The sequence below is a fragment of the Astatotilapia calliptera genome, chromosome 10 (assembly GCF_964374335.1).
Source record: "Astatotilapia calliptera chromosome 10, fAstCal68.1, whole genome shotgun sequence".
Classification (NCBI taxonomy): domain Eukaryota; kingdom Metazoa; phylum Chordata; class Actinopteri; order Cichliformes; family Cichlidae; genus Astatotilapia; species Astatotilapia calliptera.
The window spans coordinates 32,809,234-32,823,860 of NC_137431.1; the positions used below are offsets into that span (position 1 = coordinate 32,809,234).

At 45.9% G+C, this 14,627-nt stretch overlaps 1 protein-coding gene and 1 long non-coding RNA gene across 11 annotated transcripts in view; one reads left to right on the top strand and one right to left on the bottom strand.

The window, feature by feature from the left end:
- Positions 1-6,341, bottom strand: part of dbn1 (drebrin 1) — a 116,291-nt gene extending 109,950 nt beyond the window's left edge. For all 10 annotated transcript variants that reach the window (XM_080307353.1, XM_080307351.1, XM_080307352.1 and 7 more), the window contains exons 1-2: positions 6,082-6,341; positions 5,648-5,935 (exon numbers count right to left, since the gene is read on the bottom strand). In XM_080307353.1, coding sequence (XP_080163479.1) covers positions 5,648-5,730 — 83 coding nt within the window. In that variant the 5' untranslated portion in view covers positions 5,731-5,935; positions 6,082-6,341. The remainder of the gene's footprint in view (positions 1-5,647; positions 5,936-6,081) is intronic.
- LOC113030364 (uncharacterized) lies at positions 6,329-13,308 on the top strand. The gene is made up of 3 exons (XR_003273577.2): positions 6,329-6,428; positions 13,045-13,087; positions 13,186-13,308. It is a non-coding gene; the product is annotated as an uncharacterized LOC113030364 (long non-coding RNA).
- Positions 13,309-14,627: the final 1,319 nt, after the last annotated feature.

The window sequence follows — 14,627 nt, forward strand, 5'->3', positions numbered from 1 at the left end:
TCACGCTTCTCCCCGACCGAATAAGCGATGCTGCCGACTCATCTGTCATCTGGATGCCTCCCGCACGTTATCACTTCGACTTGCTGCTCTCAGACCCTCGCGGCTGATGGCGTTCTGAAGGCCGATCCGCCTGTGACGGACGAGACCAGCCGCAGGCGATGATGAGAGCGAGGGGGAAGCTTAAAGTTCGACGGATGTTCGAGTGAGCGAGGCCGAGATAAGACCTGTTCACGGGGGACGAGCGTGACGTGAGGGCGGCGTGTAATTAACGAACAAACCTCTACAGCTTCCTGACCGAGTCCTGCCACCGACAGGACGACAGAAACAAAGATTTACAAGAGACGACGACGGAGCTTTATCCAAAAATCATCGATTAGCCTGCTGAACGTTTCTTTCCCCGATTCATCATCAACATTTGAAAAACAAAAATTTCTCATTTTTATAGTCGGGTCGTTTCATGATTGATGGAAAAGGACACTGCTGCTTTCAAAATAATGTTTCTTATTAGAGCCCGAGTGACGTTCAGTTCAATCATTTTCATTATGAGGCACTCATCTCTGGGAAACCACACAGACGGATGCAGACCACAGGGAAATACGTTTAACCTGTTTAAGGTGGACTGACACAAAAATAGCCCCAAACGTCTAAATTCCAGGAAAAAAGGTATTTCTGTTTGCAGTGAAGCTGCTGCGAGATAAATAAATGCATTATTATTTTATCGACAAAACCAGGTCAGAAGAACTCGTCTTATTTGGACTGGTGTGCCCGAAAAACCAGATTTGAGGAGGGGCTCCAGAGACTGCATTTATCCAGCTCCTAAATCCGCTCTCTGGGAAAGCAGAGTAGGGCAGAGGGCGGTGGTGTGGAGGGTGTTTGGGGGGGGTCCCGTGTTGTTTGGGGTCAGCGTGTTTGGAGGTTTCTGCCTTTGTTTGAATCCCATCAAGTGTGAAAAACGGGGGCAGGCCTGAGGCCCTCCGCATCGTCTCTCCGCCCCGCCGGATCATCCCACTAAATCCGAACGCCGTTATAGGAAACGTTAACCTTTCAACATGACAGCTCGCACGAGCAGTTCAGCTGACACAAACACGTAATTTACACTTTTACAGTTTGGTGACGCCGCGAGAGACTCGAGGGTGGAAAAAGCATCATTTCTTGCCTCCATCAACACCTGAACAGCGATGTTTCTGCACCCTCGGAGAGCTCGGTGTCAGGCTGTGACGAGCGCACATCTCCGGGAACAGAGGTGGAAATTTGTCCTCGATGTCTGTCTTTGTATCGATGACGAAATCTGCTGTAAATAAACCAAAAGCAGCCCAACAGAGACGCCTCTGTTGTTTCTGATGCTCAGTTTTTAAACAAACCTCCATATTAGTGAAACTCTGATGAACTGTTGGAGATTTCAGCTTCCAGAATCTGAAACTGTAAAAGCATTCAGATTCTGCTGAATCAGAATCTAAAATTTTGGTTCCACAGACCTTTAAATGAGATTATTAACGATCCGAACAGCAAACTTCATTCCCATCATCACGCTGGGGACACCTGGGGTCACTTCCCACACTGAGCCTTTCGGCTCTTTGATGATTCAGCCGGCGAAACTGTTTGAATGCTGGAAATCTCAAAACCTGCTCAAACAGCTGTGATGAAGTTTCTTACTTATGAAACAGAAACATTCACGTTTCCTCATGTGTTACATTTGTGACTGAAGCTCATGCTGGGGTTAGATTACCGCACATCACCTGAGCGTGTTCAGAGAGCACAAAGCGCACTTTGGCTCTGCAAATAAGCTTTGTTTGTTTTCTCACAAATAAGCGTGTTTGTTTGCAGCCACTGAAAAAGAGTTTTGGTTTTTGCTCCACATGAGTCAAAACGTTGAGTTAGTGACTGAAAACGGTGACAAAATAACTCAAAATTCAAAACAATGTCCCAGATAGTTAGCCTGAGTTGTTCTGTGTGACAATGTTTGACAAGCTATGTCCACACGTACCCGGGTATTTTTGAAAACGCAGATTTTTCTATGCGTTTGCACCTTCCGTCCACACGTAAACGGCGTTTTTGGTCACTGAAAACTGAGATTTTTAAAAACTCAGTTTTTGCATTTACGTGTGGACGAGAAAAACGCAGCGTCAAAGGTGTGCGCCTTTTTTGACGTCACACTGTGCGCCACGTTATCGTTTCGGTGAAATGAATTTCTACAAACTGTTACTGTTACTCTCTGCAGTGTTTAAATGCTCACATATACTGTCCCTCCACACCTTCAATGCCCCATCCTTGTTTACTATTTCCCACCAAGGCTTCTAGACTTCTGATTGGCCAACATTTCTACACGGTTAGGAATATATCGCCATCTGCTGCTTTGGCATGTTCCTAGCAGCGTTTTCCTTCATTTCTGCCTTTACGTGTGGACGTGGCCTCAGAGTTCAACATGCTGCCCACAGACACTTCAATATACAACTATAGAGTGGATCCTGATTGAAAGACCCTTCCTCGACCTCCTCAGCCACAGAAACCAGCGTCCACACTGGACTGTTGGTGGGTGGCTGGAATATTTTTGTCTTAACATCAGGTTGGGGTTAGGTTAACCTCCACCCTTAAGCTATAGCCTTTCTTTTTTTCTACCTTTTTGGAAAAACTGTCAGATCTAAAGGAAAAGACGGATTTCAATGAAAGGTACCCTCCATCCATTTCCCGTCACTTCAGGTTTAAGTCAGGCTGAGGCGAGTGGGCGGGTACACCTGGACAGACAAACAACCGCCAATTCAGAGTCACCAGTTAGCCCCATGAAGGATTTTGGACTGGGTGAAGAACCTGTAGAGACACCAGGCTGGATCTGGACCTGAGACCGTTGTTCCTGTGAGGCGATGGTGCTAACCGCTGGACCACAAAACCTCTAACTCCAGCCCAACCCTGCTGACGTCGCTGGGTGAGGGCAACATATTGCTCAACTGTAGCTGCAACTATACTACAACAACCAGAGCGACTCCCACCTCAGGACAACGAGCACAGCGTGTGATCACGTGGGTTTAATCATTTATCAATAATAGATCAATGATCTGCTCGGTTTGTGGTAACACTAAAAAAGCCTTCGTGTTGTTGTCGAAGCTAATCAACTAAAAAAATATATTACCATCCATTTGCACGCCCCCTTGTGGACAGACTGAGTGAGGCGGTTAGGCTTCCTCGTGACCTCACCTGGCCTCACGACCTGCAGCAGATGGCTCAGGTTCACGTTTCAGACTCAGCGTTTGTGTCCAAACAACCTTTCACAAAGGACACCTCTGATTTTTAATCAGGGGAGCAGGTGGAGCTGTTATGACTGCTGCCTTATCGTGTTCAAGGACAGAGGCTGGAGTTTAACATTAAACCTGCAGTCCAAGTCAAATATTACCTCCTCTAAGCTAACCAGCTCCTCTACATGCTGCAGCTTCTGAAACTAAACAAATCGGCTCCTTCCCCTTTTTGTTCTGAGTCAAACACAGACAGAACAGGAAGGACGTGCCGGCACCAAAACCAGGCCGAGGTTTCTGAAATTCCTCTTTTTTCTCTGGGATTCACCTAAAACTTTGCTGCTCTGGATTCACAGGCTGCCGGGGAAATTCAGCTCGGTGACCTTCCTGCTCGGCTACGAAATGACAAACTCTAAACCTAAGAGTGCTTTTGGTGTTTCAGCACCAAAGTCCATGCAATAAACGTTTACTTTAATACATCACTGCAGCCAGTGGGGCTGTTGATCTGTGGGAGTGAGTCATTGTTAAACCAGTGAGCGCTGGTCTGTTTGCCTTCTTCATAGACAGAAAAGCTGTTATATAAAATTCCAAGATTAGAGATTAAAGCCTGATCTTTGTCTGTTAATAAATATTAATAATAATGTTTCAGTGCAGCAGCTCCAGTGTGGTGGTTTACACATCTGCCAGCAAAAGGTTGCTGGTTTGATCCCATTAGGGAGCAGCTGGGAGCAGTACTTCAAATACACATAGTTTTACTCAGGCCATGGTTTGCGGTATGGTAGCCTAGAGGTGCCAAACACAACACACCTGAAAACTGATTTTTTCATGTTTTTGATATCAGACTGATATCAGATTTTTAAGACCGATACTGATATCTGCTGATTTTACTGATCTGATATACTGGCCGATATTCTTTTCTTTAAGACATTTATTATGTATTTTTATTTACTCGTTTGCACTTTGCCCAACTCAACACTCACAACATGGCTGAAGGGCGCTTCTCCTTTCTCCTCTTTACTCTTTACATTTTTATTTATCGGCCGCAGTAACTGCCGATACTGATCGATCAACAAATAGCCAAACGTTATATTTCAGTAAACAAAATCACTTCAATCGCCTTGAAGTCAAGAGTTTTAACTCTGGGCCCGCCCACTTCTGTACTGTATACTACTATTCTGATTGTATATATTGTATATCTTATTCATCTGTTCCTCTGTCTCTCCTGCTGCTTTGAGCATGTACATGACAAAAGAATTTCCCTCGGGATAAATGAAGTTGTTCTTATTCTTATTCTATAGTTTCAGATCACCACACTGCTGTTAGTCACTTCCTGTGTTGGTCTCCTGTTCAAAAGTCATTTTTCAAAATGCTGATTTTTCCTTTTTGTGCTGTTCCTGCTTCCTGTCAGGCTTTTGTGAAATGTTATTGTTTTCTTAAATCTCATGTTTTCATTTTTTTGGTTTAATGTTTAATCGTTTTGGGGGGTTTTCCCAATGTTGTCACATTTTTTCCTGGAATGTCATGAGATGTTTGTTTCTTTCCCTGAATGTTGACGGGGTTTTCCTACACACGACTAAAAAATTTTTTGCTTGTAATTGTGTTTTTATTTTGTTTTTTACTTTTCTGTTCTTTTGCTTCACAGTTTTACTTCTTTGTTGTATTTTTGGTTTGGTTTGGTTTTTTACAAAACAAAGTCCAGTTTGGTTTCACTGTTGCGTTTTTTTGATTTGATGTTTCTAAAAAGTTGTTGCGTTTTTCTTAGTGTCGTTGTGTTTTGCACCTTTGGGCCACCGTACTGCTCGGCAGGCCAAATGAATAATTTTTTACTTCACTAACTTCCTTACTGACCCTCTTGCACCATTTCCCAGTGAAGAAACGCCACAAAGGGGGATGATGGAAGCCTCCACCCCTTCTTTCCCCTCCTCCCTCCATCCCACCCACCGGCCTCGCCCCTCTTCCTGCTGGTTTAAGGATGCAGGGGCTCATCAGTATCTCTGGACCACCTCACACACACACCTCTGCATCACTTTGCACAAAAGCCTGAAATTGCTTCCAGCTGGGAGTGAAGCCGGTCCCGGCGGACTGAGGGCAAACAAAGCGCATTTTACGCGCACAGTGGCGCACATTTCCCCGCTGAGTCTGCACTGCGGGGCAGCTCGGGACCCCCCCGCCCCATAAAAAAAAAAAAAAAAAGACCTGCAGCTCTCTGACACAAACTCTCTGCAGACCCGAAACAACCGCACCCCCTCCGTCTCTACTTTACACCAGCTGTACTGACGACGATGATGAAGGTGGTGGTGCCCCAGTCCTGCCCTGCGCATCCTCAGCGCGCAACAACCCGAACAACGAAACCCCGAGAGGAGCCGTGAGAGGAGCGGGAGCAGAACCAGGAGAGGACAGGAGAGCAGGGCCGCGGGACTCACCAGTCGGTGTCCGTGGTCTCGTCGATGACGTCCTGGTAGGCGGTGAGCAGGGCCAGCCGGTTATTGCCGAGATTCACAGCCATGTTTCCGTCCCTGCAAGCATCCAGCCGCTGCTGATGGAGAGAGACTCGGAGTGAGACTACAGGAGGACGACAGCAGCAGGAGGAGGAGGAGGCGCTGACTGGTGGAAACAAAGAGAGGAGCGCGGTGTCCGCGGGGTCCTAGCGCCGGAACACCAGCCGGTCAGCTGTCCGATGGGTCCTAGTGCCGACCTTTCAACTCCTGCAGCTGCACAGAAACAGTTAAAGTTTAAATTTGTCCGAAAGGAGGAAGATTTGTGTGAATGTGCGTGTCACTGTGGTAAATCATTACTTTTACATTATTGCTGTTACTGTTTAACATGCGCTGTACTCAGATCGTCTTACAGCACTTACAAAAAACAAGGAGCTCGAGCAAAGAGGAAATATCAGGTAAAGGAGGTCAATAAGTACGAAACCAGGTGTGAAAGTCAAACTTGCTGTTTTTCTGAAGGCTTGCTCGTGAACAATGCTCTGCTTTCTGCAGTGTCACTCAGTCTTTTAATTTGGTGAACCAAAGACAATCTCCCACTGATGTGGATAATAAAGTTTTTTTTCTATTCTGTTCTAATCTACTCTGGTCTTTCCCTGTGACATCACACAGGTCCAGGAGAACAAAAAAAAACTATGTGAAGTGAAGCTGTTGGGCTTACAGGAGTAACTGATCTCATTATGTGAAGCATTTCCAGCTGGAACAGCACCAGGTGAGAGTGACCTGTGATGTAAGCTTTTCTGTGGGCGGGGCTTTTACTGGTAAATGGAGGGTTCCTGAGCACCCAGCATGCACCTTTCTACATCTAAGTGCTTTTGGTCTAAGATCCACACTGATGAACACATCAGGATGTTTGGCACGCAGACTGGAGCAGCCGGGAATTGGCAACCTTCTCATTAGCTGATGACCTGCAGAGTGATGAGGAGTCTGTAATCTTCCTCAGAGTAACACATGAAACATTCTGTGCCTACTTTGTGTTTTCTGTAAGTTTCTCTGATCAGAGTTTGGCGAAATAATCAGGTGGAAGAAAACCTGCAGTTCCTCTGGTGGCCACCAGAGGCTCCTGTTGTAAACGTTCACATAAAAATGTTGAACTTTACAGCAGAAATAAGCACGTTTACAGAAACAGTTTGGGTCTTTGTGGATCATTTCCTCGTTTATAATTGGAGCACGGCAGGTGGTTGTTTTTAAAGCGCTTCTTTTTTAACTTGATTGAGGCTTCAGGTTTGGTGTGTGGCTCCTCTGGTTAGAGCTGGAGCTGCTAGTCTCGGCCTTGGCTGTCTGGAGTCACTGAACTCGACCTGCGGTCCAAGTTTGTGCTGCATCCTTGAAGTCTGTCCTCTAAGTTTGGGTGAATTAAAGTCTAAGAGTTTGTTAGCCTGTTATTTAGCTCTCATTATTAAAGGGTGCAGTGTCAGTGTGATGCATTAGCTTAAAAACCAGTCTTGCTAGGAGTAGCTGATCACTTCCACCCTCTTGTCCAAATATGGTCACTTCCAGCTCCAAACAAACCAAGATGGCTGCACTTAGACTTCAAACTGTGAGTGCAGTAACTAAAGGTGGCCTCCTCCTCCTCTTAGCATTCAGGGCTTCTTCTTTGACAATCTGTGGATTAAAAACCTTTTTAGGACTGTAATGGGGGCATCAACCACTTCAGAAGGAGCCTCCATCAGCCGGGTGGTGCATTAGTGAAGTCGTCTGGAGGCACGTGGGTCCCATGTTTTCTTAATAACAAGTCTCTCATGAAAACCAATAAGTGGCAGAGCTGCCTGGTAAGTTTGCCTGTTGCTATGGATTCCAGCATGGCGGTCCTGTTTTAAAAAGCAGATCAGATGATGAGCGCTGAGGAGCAGCTGAAGCTGTTTTCAACAGCTGGAACAGCTGACCTCTGTCAGCCTCTGTGGGCTGATTTGTTTGTGAGGAATAGTCAGCAGGACCCGATGGCACCGCCGCCTCCTCAGACCAATCCCTGACTCAGACCGTCTCCATTAGTGATGGGTCGGTCGCGAACGAAATGGCTCTTAGAGCCGACTCTTTCAAGTGAACAATGCAAGATTTTTTTTTTTCTTTCTCTCACTTTTTTTGCTTCACGCTGCACTCCTTGTGTTGGCGCTGAGCAGAGATGGGAGTTTGCGCCCCTCCGCCCAGCGCTGCGCGGGGGGGGATTACAGTCGCATTTTATTGTGTTGTGGTTTGCAGTGTTTTGTGTTGTTTCCTTTTAAATTTGTTTAAAAGGAAACATCTGAAAATTGAAATAGTTAAAAGCTGAATTGTAAATAGTTGATTTTTGTATATTATAATTTATCTTTTTTTTATATTTTGTGTGGTGTGAGTAAATAAAATAATATTTATATATTAAATATATATAAATAAATAAATAACATATTTTTTTTTACATTAGTAGTTCCTTTTGTGCATAATTTTATATTGCTGCTGATAATAAATTCATTAAAGCAACAAAACGACCTGACGAGCCTCAGGACCGCTCGCCAGATCGCACTCCCAGTGTTTTGTGGATGGTTTTTACATGAAGCAGGAAACAAGCTGACTACTGAAGCCGGGTGAAGTTAACAGTTAAAACCAGTTTATTCTGTTTCTTGTGTTTTCAACATTAGTATTAATATAAATACTCTGCTCCATCTGAATTAAGTATTTACCAGATGAAAAACTGCAGCGCAGGCAGGCAGATGTCGACTTTGTTTCCATGAACACTACAGCTTCATTCAAAGAAACACAGATGAGACTATAACACAGAAATTAAATGTTGAGTCTGCTTTCTATGAATAAAGTTACATTTGAACATTAAACAGTTTCCACAGATTGCTTACCTGAGCCTGATTTTGTTTTTTAACATGTATGAATTGTGTGTCATTCGTTGTTTGCTGACGTGTCAGACTCATCGCTGATACGCAGACGTTTTTAGTATTAGTATTTATTTATTTATTGTCATTGTCAAGAACAATGAAATTGCGTTTGGGGCTTCCATACAACCCAAAAAAAGAAGAAAATAATAAATACCCCTTAAAACCCAAGTGTACATATTTAACCCAGTGTGACTCCAATGCAATAAGACAATCCTTAGCAATAATGTTTGTAGAAATTCAGACAAAGACCTGAGAAACATGACAAAATACAACAATGCAACCCATTCAATATTATTGTACTGTGAGATATGATATCAGATATGATAGTTATCTATTTAAGAAAGAGGGGGGGGGCAGGAGGGGGAAGAGAATAAAGATATGATGCACCAATGCAGACCAGTTCATTGCTATTAAGAAGTTGGATATGGTTATTGTCCGTGAGAGGGGGGCAGAGAGTTCAGGAGCCTCACAGCCTGTGGATACAGGCTGTTGGCCAGTCTGGATGTTCTGGCCTGTATAGACCTGTACCTTCTCCCTGAGGGCAGCAGATGGAAAAGGTGGCGCGCAGGGTGATGTTGGTCCCGCAGGATACTGTGCACCCTCCTCAGACAGCGAGTGGGGAAGATATTACTGATCTCTGGCAGACTTGTTCCAATAATTCTGCCAGCTTCTTTCACCACCCGCTGGAGTGCTTGCTGATCGGCCTTGGTGCAGCTGGGGAACCACACTAGAAATCCATACGTCAGAACGCTGCTGATGGCACAGTTGTAGAAGTTCAACATCAGAGATCTGGGAATGTGTGCACTCCGCAGTCTCCTCAGGTAGTAGAGGCGCTGTTGGGCCTTCCGTACAACTGAGGTGATATGGTTGCCCCAGGACAGGTCCTCGGTCACAGTTACCCCCAAGAATTTAAAACTGCTCACCCTCTCCACCGCCTCACTGCCAATGAAGAGAGGCAGATGGTTGTTATGACCCCTCTTCCGGAAATCTACAATGATCTCCTTGGTCTTTTTGGTGTTTAAGACCAAGTTATTGTCGTGGCACCATGACTCTAGTTGTTGCACCTCTGTCCTATAGTTTGTCTCATCGTTGTTAGATATAAGTCCGAGCACTGTAGTGTCATCTGCAAACTTAACAATGAGATTGGATGTGCAGGAGGAAATACAGTCATGGGTGAAGAGAGTGTATAGCAGAGGGCTCAGAACACACCCCTGAGGGGCACCGGTGTTGACCACAAGGGTGGAAGAGGTGTTCTTACCCACTCTGACACTCTGTCTACGGTTAGTGAGGAAGTCCACAATCCAGTTGCACAGAGAGGAGTTAAGTCCCAGTTGGTGGAGTTTGGGACGGAGTTTGTATGGCCGGATGGTATTAAAAGCCGAGCTGTAGTCTACAAAGAGGAGCCGTGCATAGGTGTTCCTGTGTTCCAAGTGCTTCAGTAATGTGTGCAGCACTGTGGCGATCGCATCCTCGGTTGACCGGTTCTCCCTGTATGCAAACTGGTGCGAGTCCAGGGATGGTGGAAAAGCAGCTCTGATGTGTTTAATGACCAGTCTCTCCAGGCATTTGGCGGGAATGGGGGTGAGTGCCACAGGTCTGAAATCGTTCAGACATGTGACATTTGACTGTTTTGGGATGGGAACGATGGTTGCTGCTTTGAAACAGGATGGTACCAGTGAACAGGACAGCGAGGTGTTATATATAGAGGTGAAGACGTCCGCCAGGTCCGCAGCACAGTCTTTTAGCACCCGGCCCAGCACTCCATCCGGCCCGGCCGCCTTCCTGGTGTTAATGCTCCGGAACACACGCCTCAGCTCATGAATGCTCAGGACCGGAGCAGGGTCGGTTGAGGGGAGAGGGGACAGGACAGGGTCGGTGTTCTCCCTGTCAAAACGGGCATAAAAGAGATTTAGATCCTCAGCCAGACCAGAGTAGAACTGTCGGCTGAGGGTGATGGTGTTCTTCTTTTGTAGTCCGTGATAGCCCTGATGCCCTCCCAGACCTGCCTTGGGTTTGTGTTGTTCTCAAACCTGGCCTCGATACGCCTCCTGTGCTGCTGCTTGGCAGTCTTGATGCCTCTTCTCAGGTTGGCCCTGGCAGCACTGTATGCCTCCTGGTCCCCGGATTTGAAAGCGTTGTTCCTTGTTCGAATAAGTTGTTGAACTCCGTGTGTCATCCAGGGTGGATTATTAGGGAACACACGGAATCGTTTCCAAGTTGTTACATTGTCCACACAGAAACAGATGTAGTCCAAGACAGTGGAGGTGTAACTGTCCAATGCGACACGATTGTCAGTGTCCTGCACCTTGAATACATCCCAGTCTGTGCAGTGGAAACAGTCCTGAAGCATCGGAATAGCGTCCTGCGGCCATGTTCTCACGGTTTTGGTTGTAATCCCAGTGCTCTTGATCTTTTGTGTGTATATTGGGTGTAGCAGAAGGGAGAGATGGTCTGACAGACCCAGGTGGGGATAAGCCTGGGCTCTGTACGCATTCGCCATGTTGGTGTACACCTGGTCCAACGTTCTATCTCCTCTGGTAGCACACTTCACATTACGGTGGAAATTGTGAAGTACAGATTTCAGGTCCGCGTGGTTAAAATCCCCAGCCGCAATAAAGACACTGTCCGGGTGTGCTACCAGGCTGTTATTGATGCTGCTGCTCAATTGTGCTAACGCTAGCTTAGCATTAGCATCTGGTGGAATGTAAACAGCGCAAATGTAAACGGCAGAAAATTCCCGAGGGAGATAGAATGGACGGCACTTTAACACCAACAGTTCTACCTCTGTACTGCACAGTTTTTCCGTTACCGTGACGTTCGTGCACCAAAGGTTGTTAATATAGATGCACAGCCCCCCGCCAGTCTTCTTACCCGAGTCCGCAGACCTGTCGGCTCGATAGGCGGTGCGGCCTGCTAGATCGATAGCCGCATCGGGAATGGCGCTGTCCAGCCAGGTTTCAGTGAAAATCATGCACGAACAGTTATTAAAAGTCCGTCGAGTGGCGATCTGCAGTCGTATTTCATCCAGTTTGTAACGGATTGAACGGGCGTTGGAGAGGAATATGATCGGGAGTGGTGGTTTAAACGGACTAGTCTTTAGCCGTGCCCACAGGCCTCCCCGCTTGCCTCTCTTCTGCCTCCGCTCGCAACGTCTCCTCCTGCGGCTTGCTGTTGCGGGTAGCCCCGGGGGTTGCTTAACGATCTCCGGGGGGATGAGATACTCGGATGTTAGTTGAAGATCTCCACGGCTTTTAAACGTGTTGTCGGTCAGATCAGCAGGACGAGAAACGGTGGGAGGTCTGGGCTTCGAGTGGATTCATCTGTGGACCAAGTGAAGCACAACTTCAGACTTTTGTGGTGATTTAATTTTTGAGAGAACAGAAACAGACAAAGACTTTTTTTTTGTAGTTTTGCTTCTTAACAACATCACAGTGGATTTCAATCAGTCAACACATGATAGAAGTTATGAGTGAACTTGTAAAAAGCATCAGTTCTTATGTACAGTGGCTAATTTTCAGGTTACCTGCTGAAATGTGATTGGTCGATGTTCCAACGACTATAAATGGAAAAAAAAACTGAAATGAAAAAGGACCAAAATGTTCACGTTAAAGTGCAGAAATGTACCTGAGTATGACATGCTGCCAACAAACATGTTACAGGGAGACTACTGCACTGACAGCAGCTCTTCATGTTGACCTTCAGATGGACAGAAACGTCCACGGTCAGCTGATCCACTTCAGACTCAGCTGGTGTGTTTCAGAGGATGTCGACGAGCTCCGTGTTGAGTTTCAGGTCGTTTGGTTGAGCGGTTCTCGTATTTTGGGCCAAAGATGTTTCCTGTTGGGGCGACTGCTCCACTCTGTGTGCAGGGGGAGGAGCTAATACACACACACACACACACACACACACACACTTGTTTCACTAACTTTGTGAGGACATTCAGTGGCATTAATGCATTCCTGAGTCTCTTATGTTCACGTTTAATCACCACATGTGTACATGTGGTGATTAAACGTGAACAAAGGTTGTTTTTTTTCTTATTACTAAGACGTCAGGCTCTCTCGTCTGCACAAAGAGTGGCTGCATCCAGAGAAAACCGTGCTGCAGGTCCCTGAAAGTAGCCGCCACCACTCAGTTGGTAACAGAAATCTGAACCCAAGCATTATTTTTCTTACTGTTGTAGCAGTCTGGAGATTTCCTCTGATTCAGCCATGAATACTCAGACCGTTGAGTCCTTTGCAGCTTCTACAGGAGGATGTGGCGGCCGCAGGGTCCATAAAAATGCTGTTTCAGTGTCCGTGTGTCAGCTAACCTGGCTGATAACCCAAACCTCTGACTTCAGGAAGCTAACATTTCAGCAGGCGTTACGCTAAAGCTGAAGTTTCGAAACATGGAGGCCAAAAACTAATGTATAAAAGATGATTCAACTTTTAACCCATTAGTTCATTTCTGTCTGATTTTCAGATTAAGAGTTTCAGGGTTAAAGGAAGAATTTGGTGAATTTTGGGTAAGTTTGGCACTCTGAGGGTGAACATGGGCACACTGGGGTTACATACTGCTACTGCAAGGCTCTTTTAACCTGAAACCAATTTTATTTTGTTTTAGCTGCTGTGTTACGATGCTGAAGTTCAGACAAATGAAATCCACAGAAAAATCTGTGAAATATGTGAGATATGTGTGGCAGCAGCACACAAATCCGACATTAAACTCTTCACATGGAACAAAAAACAGAGCCTGAGTTTTTATTGTCAATCACACGAGGTGAAACAAACAGAAGACGTTCTTACAGTGTGAGTCAAGTACAAACAGACACTGACAGTGTGGTGGGGAGTGCAAATACACATCAGGTTTGTATGAAAGCTATAAAATCTGGTTGAAGACGGAGATTAACGACGCCAAACTCGGACAAAACGAATCTCTGATGACCGAATGGCCCAAGAATGTCTCTCGAAGCCGTCTTTGAGGGTTTTTGGGGACCCTGTAAGCAATGAGACTTTAAAATGAGGTTCTTTTCTCCCCGTTTCCTGGAAAAGTTGACATTTAGGAGGTTTTTCCCAGCTGGCGGCGGTGGCCGTTGCTGTGGAAACCAGGCTGCCTAAGAGAGCTGAACCCCACGCAGGCCGCCTCGGTGTTTGTCTCCCAAGCGGGCCCACCGGCTGGCGCCGAGCCCACATACCTTCCCTCGGCTCTCAGAGGCCAGAGGATAATGGAGGAGGGGCGGGGGCGCTGGTGGCGCTTTAATTGGCACAGACAGCGATTATGTTCAAGGTGAAGCTGCTGAAACTCCCTCGGCCCACCATTCAGCTCTCTGAACCCCGCTGCACTCGTTCCTCTTGTGTTTATTTGCATGCAAGGCGACCCTTTAGCTCCACACTAAATAACTGCTCTGACTCTTTACCACGACTGCAAAAGTCTGCACCACCTTTCAAAAACCTCCGCACTACCAGGACACCGTGCACACGTGTTTACTCCTCACAGTACTGATGCATCATGGGATCATAAATTACTGCCAGCGTTCTCTCCCCGGGCTGTCAGACGACTGAAACACTTTGTGCTCGGCCGGTTTGTGGGAGTGGGTACAGCGAGTCTCTGATAAAAAAAAAACTATTTTCAGCTGTGCACCATAATTCAAGATTAGGCACAAAAAACCTGCCGAGATGAATTTAATGAAAGCTGGTGTAGAGGCGGAAAAACAGGAAAAATTGATGCAGAATCGGACGAGTTTAAAAAAGAAAAAGAAAAAAAGATTTTGCACAGCATGATTTCTCTGAGTGCAAATTTTAAATCAGCCTTAAAATAATCTTTTTCATTTTTATTTTAATTTTCATTTCTTCTCGTGGCCACTTTGGTAGAAAAATCCTTTAATTGTCCCACGAGGGGAAATGTGGGTGTAACAGCAGTAAGAAAGACACATATACAAACAAACAGAAACACACACAGTTTTTACATATTTATATCGAGGACTCTTGGGGCTGCCTTCAGCAGTGAGTCCGCCCTCATACACTCCTGTGTTCAGCTGTCCAGCAGAATTAAGCGTGTTTGGTCTC